Here is an 11,515-nt window from a genome sequence, read left to right as displayed (position 1 = left end):
AGATTAGGAGCATAGATGCACAGGATGGTTTGTGTGGGAAGTGACTTCTGGTGGTCACCCAATCTGACCTCCATCCAACACAGGCACAGCCACAAAGGTACAGCAGGTTGCTCAGAGCTGCACCCAGCTGGGTTTTTAGTGTTTCCAAGAATGGAGAGTGCACTGTCCCTCGGGGCTCCTGTTCCTGCGTGTGATCATCCTAATGCAGATAAACTTTCTCCTTCTAGCCCACAGGAGATTCCTTTGCTGCTACCTGTGTTTACTGCCTCTTGTATTTTTGCTGTGCTCCTCAGAGAAGAGCTTGAGTTGTTAACCTGGTGCATTTTCATGTTCAGTTATCACTGAACTTTACTAATCTTATTTCAGAAACAAGGAAATTTAAATCATCCACTTAAATCATTTAGCTTCCTCACTCTTGCCTAACGTAGCTGTCACAGTCGAATCTAGGTTAGCAGATTATGTGCAACGGCAGCATTAAGAGCAGCCAGGCCCTCCCACTTTTCTTTCCCTCAACCATCATTTTCCTGCCTGTCCCGTAATATGCAAATCCTGATAAATGTATTTAACCCTGTTGGGATGAAAGCAGCCGACAATGGTCCTCTCCCGTTGAACTGCCTCGTGCCTTTCTCGCCCTCCCACACATGGCTCTGCCCTCCTGGTTTTACCATCTCCTTCCCCTGCGTGGCCGCAGCGGGCGAGCGGTGCGGAACTCAGCAGAGTTTCAGGTTCCCCAACCAACGGTGGATGGGAACAGACAGGATATAATGTGAGACACAAGAGCGTATGGGATCCTCAGCCTCAGTTTCGTTAGAGTACAAACTCCTAAGTTTTGAGAGGTTCTGTTTCTCCTCCTGTGCAGACACTTGCACCCTGCTGACTTCCACATCGGCTTCACCACGTGGAAAGAGAACTAACAACATTTTCCTTTTGAACAAAATTTGGGATTTAATTTCATTATTAGTAATTAGTTTGTTGTCTAGAGTTAGTCGCCTACTGAACTCTGTGTACTGTTAAATTATCACCTTTCCATAAGCAGTGCAGCAAATGCTCTCTCTTCATAAAGCTCCTAACTCCACATCTCACCAAGTCCAGTTGCTCCCCTCCATCCAATTCACCACAAGGGCTCCTGCTCAATACAGAAAAGGTTTAAATCCTGCTGAGCCCCGCTACTTTCCTCCCTGCTTTCCCTCTAACCTCTTCATGCCTCTGCTCTCATTTCTGAAACTCCTACTCCTACCTCCACAAGCCTTTTAACTTCTGGGTAGCTGTTTCATGTTCATCATTTTCAGGGCACTTCCTAGACTCCTTGTCTTATTTTGACTTTAAAGAAACCCCCACATTTATCCTGGATATTGGTCAACTCATGGTGTAATGACTGAACGTACCTTTTGTTCATTCTCCTCTCCTTTCTATGGGAACTACAACTTTGTCAAATGTCTGTAAATCTTACTTTTCTTTTACTTGGCCTGGCTCTTATTTCATCACCTGAAAACACACTAAATCACTCCAAATTGTTGGCTGTTACACTAAACTATCATGCTGCCTGATCTGAGGCAGAAAAGGTCAATAAATCACTCTTTAAGTTCAGAAACTCACCATTATTTAGCTGACAGAATAACCCTTCCATATTACTCCAGCTGACAGGTTCCGTTTCAGCTGTCTCAATGTCCAGATAATCCAAAGCCTCTCAGTTAACCTTCCCATATGTGCCCGTTTTAAAGATTTTGCCCCCACCGTGTGTCCTGTGAAGTGAGTGAAAGGCAGGACACACCAACAACGCTAATTAAAAGGGATGAAACCCTGGCCTGCTGAATTCCCCAGGGCAATTTGGAGATTTGGCATTACTGGTGTTCAGTAAGAGAGTAAGAGCATTAGCGAACAACTTGGACAAGCAGCAAGGACACCACTGTGCCTGCAAGGGCTTTTTGAAAACTTTTTTGAACCCTTTTCAAAATGTGTGTTTCGAAAGCCCATTGGCTCTGCCGTTTGCCCCGTGCCCTTTGCTTTCCCACCCGCGCTGAGCTGCTGGGGACACTTTTCCATCCTGCCCCTCCATGCACAGAGCTCGGGGCTGGGCAGCTGCCTCTGAACACACCACAGCGTTTGGCTGTAGAGGAGATACAAAAGGGAGTTAAATGTCACCCATATGTCCTCCACTCTGCCTCACCATATACCTGTACAGCAAAACTTTTATTATACAATATTCTTTATTGTGCTCTCCCTCGTCTCTCTTATGGCTTTTCCAGTGTTGTGCTGGAACAGTAGCAAAGACAGGCAGCAGGCAAGCTCCATTCTGAAGCTGAGTTAGCATCACAGAATCACAGAATGTTAGAGATTGGAAGGGACCTCAAAAGATCATCCAGTCCCATCCCCCTGCCAGAGCAGGAACACCTAGATGAGGTTACACAGGAAGGCCAGAGATCACCTAAAAACATTCCCCGCAGGAAAATATAGATCTTGATTTCCCCAGCTGTGCAACAAACACTAAGGGAAATGGTCACTTTTCCCCCACTGCCTCTCACTGCGATCACCTATAACCCAACAGATGGCTACAGGTTGTAGAAGGAGAATTACATCCACTATTTGCAGGTTAATTGAAATTTAAAAAAAAACCACTAAAAACAAACCCAGGGAGAAACAAGTTCTCCTTCTCTTTATCTGCTCTGATAACAGCTATCACACCAAACCTATCGTGAGCCCTACAGGCACTCAGCAAAATGCGTAACTCTGCCGATCTGCTGAGGCATTCAAGAGAAAGGAGAAGGGCATTTGATAGGAACTAACTTTTCCTTGCCAGCCTCAACACCCAGCGTTATCGACATCCTTTATAAAGAATTGTATCTCCTGCGCGTTGATAATGGTGAGCAGGGGCTTTCATTGGTATAAGAAGTAATCTCAGTGACCTTGAGCAGAGAAGAAGGTATAAAAACCAAAGTGTTTTACTTGGGCGACTGTTCGGGCACCAGTTGAATTTCTTAGTTTCTGAGGAGGACGCGTTTTGGGGAAATTTCGTGAGAAAATGGCGACTTTAAATGAAAAAAAGACCTGCAGCGAACGGATGGAAAATTTCCGTCGTTTTGTCTGGAACCCAGAAACAAGGCTCTTTATGGGAAGGTCCTTAATTAACTGGGGTAGGTGTTCACATGCAAGAGTCTTCTCTTCCTTCTGGTAAGCTCAAAAAATGGGGGGGGCAGGATGCGGAGGGGGTCATCCTAATGAATAGGACATAATGTGGTGGTAGATCTGTTATACTTGTTGAAAACATCAGTTTTCATATATGCTTCTGAGCTACTTTTAAGGTGGCCCTATAAATTGAGTCAATCAGATCAAAACACTGATCCAAGTATCATAGTTCCTAAAAAGGTAAGAAGAATTTAAACCGAATTTGGACCAAATATTTCAAAGGGAGAAAACATAACACATTAACTTATTAAAAGCTAAGGGGGATGGTTAAAGTATGATTTCAATGTTGCTGGCTATAGAGGGCTCTGGTACCTGGAGAATTTTGCTTACTCAGTGTTTTTTCCAGTTATTTGGGAACACGTTCTGCTTTTGTGAAATTTGTTTCTAAATCGCTGTCCGCTCAGTAGATCTTGTCTTATCACTGTGTGTTAATGCAAACTTGTGTCTACGAGAACGATGTATTTTCTGTCCTACGTTCTGGGAAGGGCAGACCTGACCATTCTAAGGAAGGTCCCTGCTCTTCCTACAGACCATTAAGAGTAGCTGCAAGTTTCCAGATGAGTTTTTCTGCTGTGAAACTCATGAATGTAGCTTATTAGCCATTCTTAAAACCATGATTTTACAGAAAATTGAACCAAAATGTGAGTCTTTCCACTTTGGAGAGAAGAAGGTGCTACAAAACACCAGTGATTACAGGGAGCAGTTTCTGGTGGTCCCCCCAAAACACTCATAGGCAGCTTGTGGGACATCAGCCGCCTGTAAGACATGTTCACACACAGACAGGAGCAGGGCGCTACTCTACAGCTCACACCAGAGTAAAATAGAGAGATGACACATTTTGCTGAAGGTGTAAAAGGCAGTGAGGTGATACAGGTCTAAAATCAACACACCTGAAATACTGATATCTGTCATCCAAATAATCATTGAATAGTTTGGGTTGGAAGGGACTTTCAAAGGCCACCCCCTGCAATGAGCAGGGACATCTGCAACTAGATCAGGTTGCTCAGAGCCCCGTCCAGCCTGGCCTTGAAGACAAGGAGCAACTTGTTTTTCTCAAAGAAATACCTAATCTGTGTCACTTAGTTCATGCCTAATAAGAGGATAAATGATCTTAATATGTGAAGTTACTTCAAGAAGCCACTCAATCTTTTAAGCTTTAAAAAATCTGAGCCAAGCACCAACTACTTCAAAAATCCTTGTAGAACTGAAAAATTTGCAGCCAAATTTTTCTAGAAGGATATTCTTTTGAGTGTAAAAAAGATGATCTAAACCACCAGTCCCTTTACAGAAAAAAACCTCCCTGGGGCCAAGGGCAGAAAGGAGATGGCCACTGCTGCTGGGACGGTCCCAGCCACGGAGCGATCACCACACTGCCTTGCTTGAAAAATTAGATTTTGCCTTCATTTCTTTCCGCAGTGTGGATCAGCCTGTACTACCTGGCTTTCTACGTGGTGATGACAGGGCTGTTCGCACTCTCCATTTATTGTTTAATGAGGACAGTGAATCCATATGAGCCGGATTACCAAGACCAGCTGAAATCCCCAGGTACTGCCACCACTGCACAAGGCTGGGCTGGGCAGCATTGGCAGAGCCCGGGCGTCGGGGGGACAGATGTGGAACAAATCAGGTCGATTCTGTCCAAACAATCCCTGCAAAGTTTAACCTCCTCCTGAAAATACTTTAAGGCTTAAAAAAAAAAAAAAAAGGCACATTTATTTCATGGATTCATTTTCATACATTTATATTAATTTTATATATTTCTGTTCATCTTAATATATTTTATACATTGTATGTGTTACATATTAGCATATTATATATATTATAATTTGTATACAAATATATACCTCCACTCCCCATGGGCAGCGGTCAGGCCCTGGGGAAACCCTGGTTTCTGCTCCAGCCCCCCAAGTGTTTCGGGGTGCCCAGCAAGACCAAAGGGCACTGGGGTGAGCAGCCCACGGTGGGTATTTCCACACTTACCAGCAGCATGGAAAGTTCCTTCGGAGAGCAAGAATCCTTCCCTGGTGGGATGTGCTGTGCCAGCAGCCAAGCACGTAAAAATAAGACAAACACACGTGGGATTAGAAATAAAGATTTGTGGGACATGAAGTGAGACTGGGGAGGGATGAGATCATATCAGTGAGAGATCATCAGTGTGTACTGCTAAAACTTCAGCCCCTAATGGCCCGTTTTTACAATCGGAAGGAAAAAACCCACCTTTTCTAAGCATAGCCCTAGAAAATATTCTATTTGCCTTTTGCTGAATATTGAAGTTTCTTTTCCCAATATTTAGTAAGTTTCACGTTTGCTGGCAAAATACGTCCTGTAAAATATTAAACCTGGCTCTTCCAAAGCCTGTTTCTCCCACTGCAGTATGATCTATTTCTTTAACCTGACATGACTAGCATCACCGTTATTTTTAACTAGTCCTGGGCAAATCCAGTGCAATTGCTGGAATGTTTTCACAAGCTGTTCTGATAACAACATGGACATACATGAAAAGAGTTAAGCAGCAGTGGAGGCTTTAGGTTTTTGGTTAAACAACAGAGACCTGAGAACATTTCTAAATGTGGTTAAAACCTCCCCAGCAAAGCCTGGGAATCTCCTACACTTATGAATCTTGATGCAGCACAATCACTATTGTCCATTTCAATAAATAATTTTGTGCCTGGCACCTCTCCTCTGCTTTGCCTTTCCTCTTCTTCCCCCCCACCAAGGTGTAACTTTACGACCCGACGTTTATGGGGACAGAGGACTACGAATTTATTACAACGTATCTGACAACAAAACCTGGGAAGGTTTAGTGACAATTCTTCGAACTTTTCTGGAAGGTAAAAATGAGATTTCCTGCATTATATTGAAGAAACATGCTGTCACATTTCCCATAGTAAGTCTGAGGACCTTAAGTCAGTGTTTGTACTTTCTATTTGTCCTTCTGAAATCACAAATTTTGAGTGGAAAATGCCTCTTCTGAAAGGGAGGAGCAAGTCACTTCATGAATCTATAAACCAAATGTGTAAACATGTCTATTGAAAGCAGAGCCCTGCTTCAGAGCTTTAACTATTATTTTTTTTTAATCTTGAATAGCCTTAATAACATAGGCTATTAGGAAGCTTGAAGGAATAGGGTAAAAAAGGTCTTCAAAACTAGTCTCATACTGTCCATTACTACAAATATCAAAGTACTGTAGTAAGTCTTGTGAAGCCATTGCATAGTGCCAGCAGAGAGCACTGTCAGTGTAGGTTAGGTGCTCCCTTCGCCTGTTCTTATCTGGATATGTTTATGTTCCTTGTGAGCCTTAACAGCATATTTCTGTGATTCTCACACACATTGTTAGGGATCTATTCCCTAACAACATATTGAAAAAAATTACATTTGAAATCAACTTTATATGAAACTTTCCTCATTCCATCTAAATCCAACTTCACTTGAAGTACAGTCTCCCATGGTATAACCTCCAGCTTGATATTGGAATATATAACATATATGGAAAACTTCAGAGGGGAATTTCTCTTTCTGTCTTCACACATCTAGCATACACGCCAGCTGCTCAGCATCTGAACATCAACTGCACCAGTGACACATACTTCTTCCAGGAGAACTTTGACGGCCCAAATAAAACAAAACTATCCTGCAAATTTACCTCAGATATGCTTCAAAACTGCTCGGGCATCGCAGATCCTACTTTTGGATTTCCAGAAGGAAAACCATGTTTTATTATAAAAATGAACAGGGTAAGTACAAACTCGAGATGCTGAGCAAGAAAGAATTCACCAAAAACCCTCTGATAGCTCGAGTCTCCACTGGGGAGCTGCTGTATCATCTGCTGCCATGACCTCTAATCTCTGTTTTGTACTGGGAAGAAAAGTTCATGTGCTTTTACCGAGAGACCTCCAGAATTACCAGAGAAACAGCAAGACTTGGTCACCATCCCTAGGAAAGTAATGCAGGGTAAAGCGACCTTGAAACTGATTCTCTAAGGCTTTGGGTTTGGTTTAGTTTCATTAACATTTCCATAGTGCTCCCATCCAACAAACTAGTACATAAAACAGTGTCATTCTGTGATCCTGTGCTTTCAGCTGAGGTGTTACGATGTCACAGTAACTGAAGTGCTTTCAGAAAGGTGATACTTGCACATCTTAATTCTCCAGGCTGCAAAGAAAAGCCTTAGCAGAACATGCAAAATAAAATTAAAACTTGGTGGATGTTCCTTCAGTAAAAACCGTCAATGCTTTTGTTTTTTGTGATCAAAAAAGGAACCTTCAATTCTTCTTTTATTTTTTTCAGGACATAGAATCATAAAATCATAGAATAGTTTGCGTTGGAAGGGACCTTCAAAGGTCATCTAGTCCACCCCCCTGCAATAAGCAGGGACATCTGCAACTAGATCAGGTTGCTCAGAGCCCCATCCAGCCTGGCCTGGAATGTCTCCAGGGATGGGGCATCTACCACCTCTCTGGGCAACCTGGGACAGTGTTTCACCACCCCCAGTGTAAAAAATTTCTTCCCCATGTCTAGCCCAAATCTCCCATTTCAGTTTAAAACAATTACCCCTTGTCCTGTCATAAAAAGCCCTGCTAAAAAGTCTGTCCCCATCCTTCTCATAGACTCTTTTAAGTACTGAAAGGCCACAAAAAGGTCTCCTATGGTTCTAAATACCCAGCTACAACATGGCATTTCACCTAGGTACGTAAGATGAGCCGATCTGTTCGCCAGTGTCTTACGCAGACACACATTAAGCATCCTTTGAAGCTCAATTATTTGCTCACTTTTATCCCCAAACAACTTCCAAGATGACCAAATGTGTGCTTTCTATTTCAGATTATCAAATTTCTCCCTGGCAACGGCACCGCACCAAGAGTGGACTGCACATATGTGGTAGGTGTAAGAGGTCTGAGTCTCAAAAATTTGAAGCACTGCAAATCTTACAGTAAGTAAAGTGCAGTTGCAACCAGGAAAATTACCCTGCAGCTCTGGAAATCACATCATTCTGGCCAAATACAGAGAATATTTTCAGTTTTGTGCCCATTCTTGCACCAGCAGACATCCTAAGAACAAAAGAAAAAATGCTTGCTTTATTTTAAATCACCTGAAAATTTGGTTTTGTGTGCTGCAGAAAAGAACATTCGCTGTTTGCTTCCAGCTCCCACTAGTGAAGTTCACGGATCAGAGCAGCAGCTTCAGTCTCTCTGCTCATTTCAGCAGGTCCCCATTCACCAAGCTGCTATAAGAGCACTGGAACAGGCTGCCCAGGGAGGTTGTGGAGTCTCCTTCTCTGGAGACATTCAAACCCCGCCTGGGCACGTTCCTGTGTAACCTCATCTGGGTGTTCCTGCCCTGGCAGTGGGATTGGACTAGATGATCTTTCGAGGCCCCTTCCAATCCCTGACATTCTGCGATTCTGTGATAAGAGAACACTCGCCCCTTTTCCTTAGCAATAGTAACAGCAGATTTCCACTTTTATTTGAAAAATAACAGTGGTGCTGCACTGACAGCTGAACTTGCATTTTAATACACGCTGCAGAGCTTTTTGCAGCAGTAAAACACTTGCCCAGGGCTGGCTTACAACTGCCCAGCCAACAAAGACTTCTTACTTGCTGCACAGGGTGATGAGTCTCGCCCGCTGGAGGTGGATTACTACCCTGTGAACGGCACCTTCAACCTGCACTACTTCCCCTACTACGGGAAAAAGGCACAGGTGGGTGCTCCTGAATTTCAATATTACTTTCCTTTACCTTTGTATAAGGTTAAATGTATGCAGCACTGCCACAACCTTACAAGAACTGGAGAGAAGGATAATTTTAAGACTTTATTTTGGTGGTGTAAAATTGCTTTTTTCTTTCCCTTCCCAGCCCAGCTACAGCAATCCTTTGGTGGCTGTGAAATTTCTCAACATTACGAGGAATGTAGAAGTTAAAATAGTATGCAAAATCATTGGAGCTGGAATTACCTTTGATAACGTTCACGATCCGTATGAAGGAAAAGTGGAATTTAAACTGAAAATAGAAGACTGAGCAGCAACCGAGACACTACTGAGAAACATATGCAAAGAGTGAACTTACCTATTATCACATTCACCTGTATTTATTTTCTATGATCTCCATATAAATCTACACAAATTACAGTGCAAAAGAGACATTTTCTGCTGAAAGATGACCCTTATAGCTAAAAATCAAGATACCACTTGCAGTGTGTGAAGGAGGATGATCTCAATGTACATAGCTTCCTATTCCCTGGGTATGGTATTCTGCTGCCTTCATGCAAATATTTGTACAAAACAAGCTTTTTGCTAACATGAACAGCTATGCCTTCAAAGAAAATAAGTATAGAACCAAAATATCATTTTCAGTCGCTTTTGAAACCGTAATAAATAATTGATGTATGATACTAAATCTTTGATATCGAGAAATAATTAGCTAGAATAGAAATTGTTTGAAATACTAGCAAGTAATATAAAATTCTCAGTCTGTTTTGTATACAATTATAAAAGTGTATTCAAATTATCTGTATCTGAATGCATTGTTTGGTTTTTTTTGTACTAGTCAGCCAACTCAGATTTTGTTTTTTAGTTGACAAATTAACGACCACAAAAGAAGTGAACTTGAAATCTGGCCTCAAGCTTACAGATTCTATTGTACCACTTAACAACTTCTGTATAACTTAATAAAAATGACCAGTAGGACTGTAACGTCCAGTTACATCCAGGTCAACTGTGTTCATTTAACTATTAAGAGTTTGGTTTTTTGTTGTGTGGGTTTTGTTTGTTTGTTTGTTTGTTTTCAGTAGAACAGCCATTAATTGCAATGATGAGTTTTGGGTTACTTCCATTAAGTCCAGGATAAACATTGCACAGAAAAAAATATATTCAAGAGAAGAAATTTTACACCTTCACTGCCCGGACATTTTAGGAAGTGGGAAGATACAACAGGTGAACCCCTTTACTACAGTGGCATTCAGACAGACAGTTTGCAGAAAGAATCTAGTTGGAGGTCAATATTTCCCCTTCAAAACCAAAAATGGCAATTAAGCCTTTCTTTAAAAAGTTGGGCATTCTGCATTTCAGAAACAATAAGAAAATGCATTCTCATAGAAGATTTCCCCCCCCCCCGACCCTTTGCTCTTCATGTTTCAATTTTTATAGTGGGACTTTGCCTTTCCTTTAAGAGACTGAATAAAAATCTATTTTACATCCTTGTTGGGACACAGGTCTCCTCCTGCACATCTTTTCAAAATAATATGAAAAACAATGAAAAAATATTTTTTATAATATAGTAATTCATGCTCAAAAGTAATTCAAGGTTGTCTATAAAGTTTAAATATTGTCCATTTTCCCATCCCCCTAGGGTGAAATGGGTGTGCTTGGCTCGCTCTCTGAAATGCCTGTACACCAATGCGCGCAGCATGGGGAATAAGCAGGAGGAGTTAGAAACCTGTGTTTGGGCAGGAGATTGTGACCTGGTGGCAATTACAGAGACATGGTGGGACAGCTCACATGACTGGAATGTGGTCATGGATGGCTATGTCCCTCTCAGGAAAGACAGGCCAGCCAAGCATGGTGGTGGAGTTGCTCTTTACATGAGAGAGCAACTACAATGTATTGAGTATTGTCCAGGCACAGGTGAGGGGTGAGTTGAGCGCGTATGGGTCAGGATCAAGGGGCAGGCTGGCAGGGGTGATACTGTTGTGGGTGTCTAGTACAGGCCATCAGATCAGAGTGAGGAAGTTGAGGTCTTCCACAAGCAGCTGAGAGTGGCCTCACAGTCTCAGGCCCTGGTTGCCATGGGGGATTTTAACTTCCCCGATGTTTGCTGGAAGGACCCAGCAGCCATCCACAGTCCAAGAAGTTCCTCCAGTACATTAACAATAACTTCCTGATGTGAATGGTGGAGGAGCCGACTAGGAGAGGAGCACTGCTGGACCTCATTCTCACTAACAAGGAGGGTCTGGTTGAAACAGTAAAGGTTGAGGGCTTCCTTGGTTGCAGCAACCATGAGATGGTGGAGTTCAGGATCTCGTGTGGCAGGAACAGAACAGCAAGCAGAATCGCAACCCTGGACTTCAGTAGGGCGAACTTTGGCCTATTCAAGCAATTGCTAGGGGAAATCCCATGGGACAGAGTACTTGAAGGTAAAGGGGCCCAAGATAGTTGGTTAGTATTTAAGGACTGCTTCTACCAAGCTCAAGATCAGAGCATCCCAGCAGACAGGAAGTCAAGGAAGCGAGCCAGGAGACCTGCGTGGTTAAACAGGGAACTGCTGGGCAAGCTCAAGTGGAAGAGTTTACAGATCATGGAAGGAGGGGCTGGCCACTTGGGAAGAATATAAGACTGTTG

At 42.7% G+C, this 11,515-nt stretch overlaps 1 protein-coding gene across 1 annotated transcript; it reads left to right on the top strand.

The window, feature by feature from the left end:
* The first annotated feature begins 1,749 nt into the window (after positions 1-1,749).
* On the top strand, positions 1,750-9,857 carry ATP4B (ATPase H+/K+ transporting subunit beta). Its single transcript, XM_005505443.4, has 7 exons — positions 1,750-3,131; positions 4,600-4,728; positions 5,901-6,014; positions 6,718-6,917; positions 8,005-8,061; positions 8,789-8,881; positions 9,036-9,857. Exons 1-7 carry the CDS (start codon positions 3,020-3,022, stop codon positions 9,195-9,197), a joined length of 867 nt encoding a protein of 288 aa, XP_005505500.2. The 5' UTR covers positions 1,750-3,019; the 3' UTR covers positions 9,198-9,857.
* The last annotated feature ends 1,658 nt before the right edge of the window (positions 9,858-11,515 follow it).

This window comes from Columba livia, chromosome 1, assembly GCF_036013475.1.
Source record: "Columba livia isolate bColLiv1 breed racing homer chromosome 1, bColLiv1.pat.W.v2, whole genome shotgun sequence".
Classification (NCBI taxonomy): domain Eukaryota; kingdom Metazoa; phylum Chordata; class Aves; order Columbiformes; family Columbidae; genus Columba; species Columba livia.
This window is presented reverse-complemented; position numbering and strand designations above follow the sequence as displayed.

Bases quoted from the DNA above. Each gene is read 5' to 3' on its own strand.
- ATP4B (XM_005505443.4), top strand. From the start codon at position 3,020: ATGGCGACTTTAAATGAAAAAAAGACCTGCAGCGAACGGATGGAAAAT. The intron at 3,132-4,599 runs GTAGGTGTTCAC...TTCTTTCCGCAG, and splicing joins AAGGTCCTTAATTAACTGGG to TGTGGATCAGCCTGTACTAC. The intron at 6,015-6,717 runs GTAAAAATGAGA...TCACACATCTAG, and splicing joins TCTTCGAACTTTTCTGGAAG to CATACACGCCAGCTGCTCAG.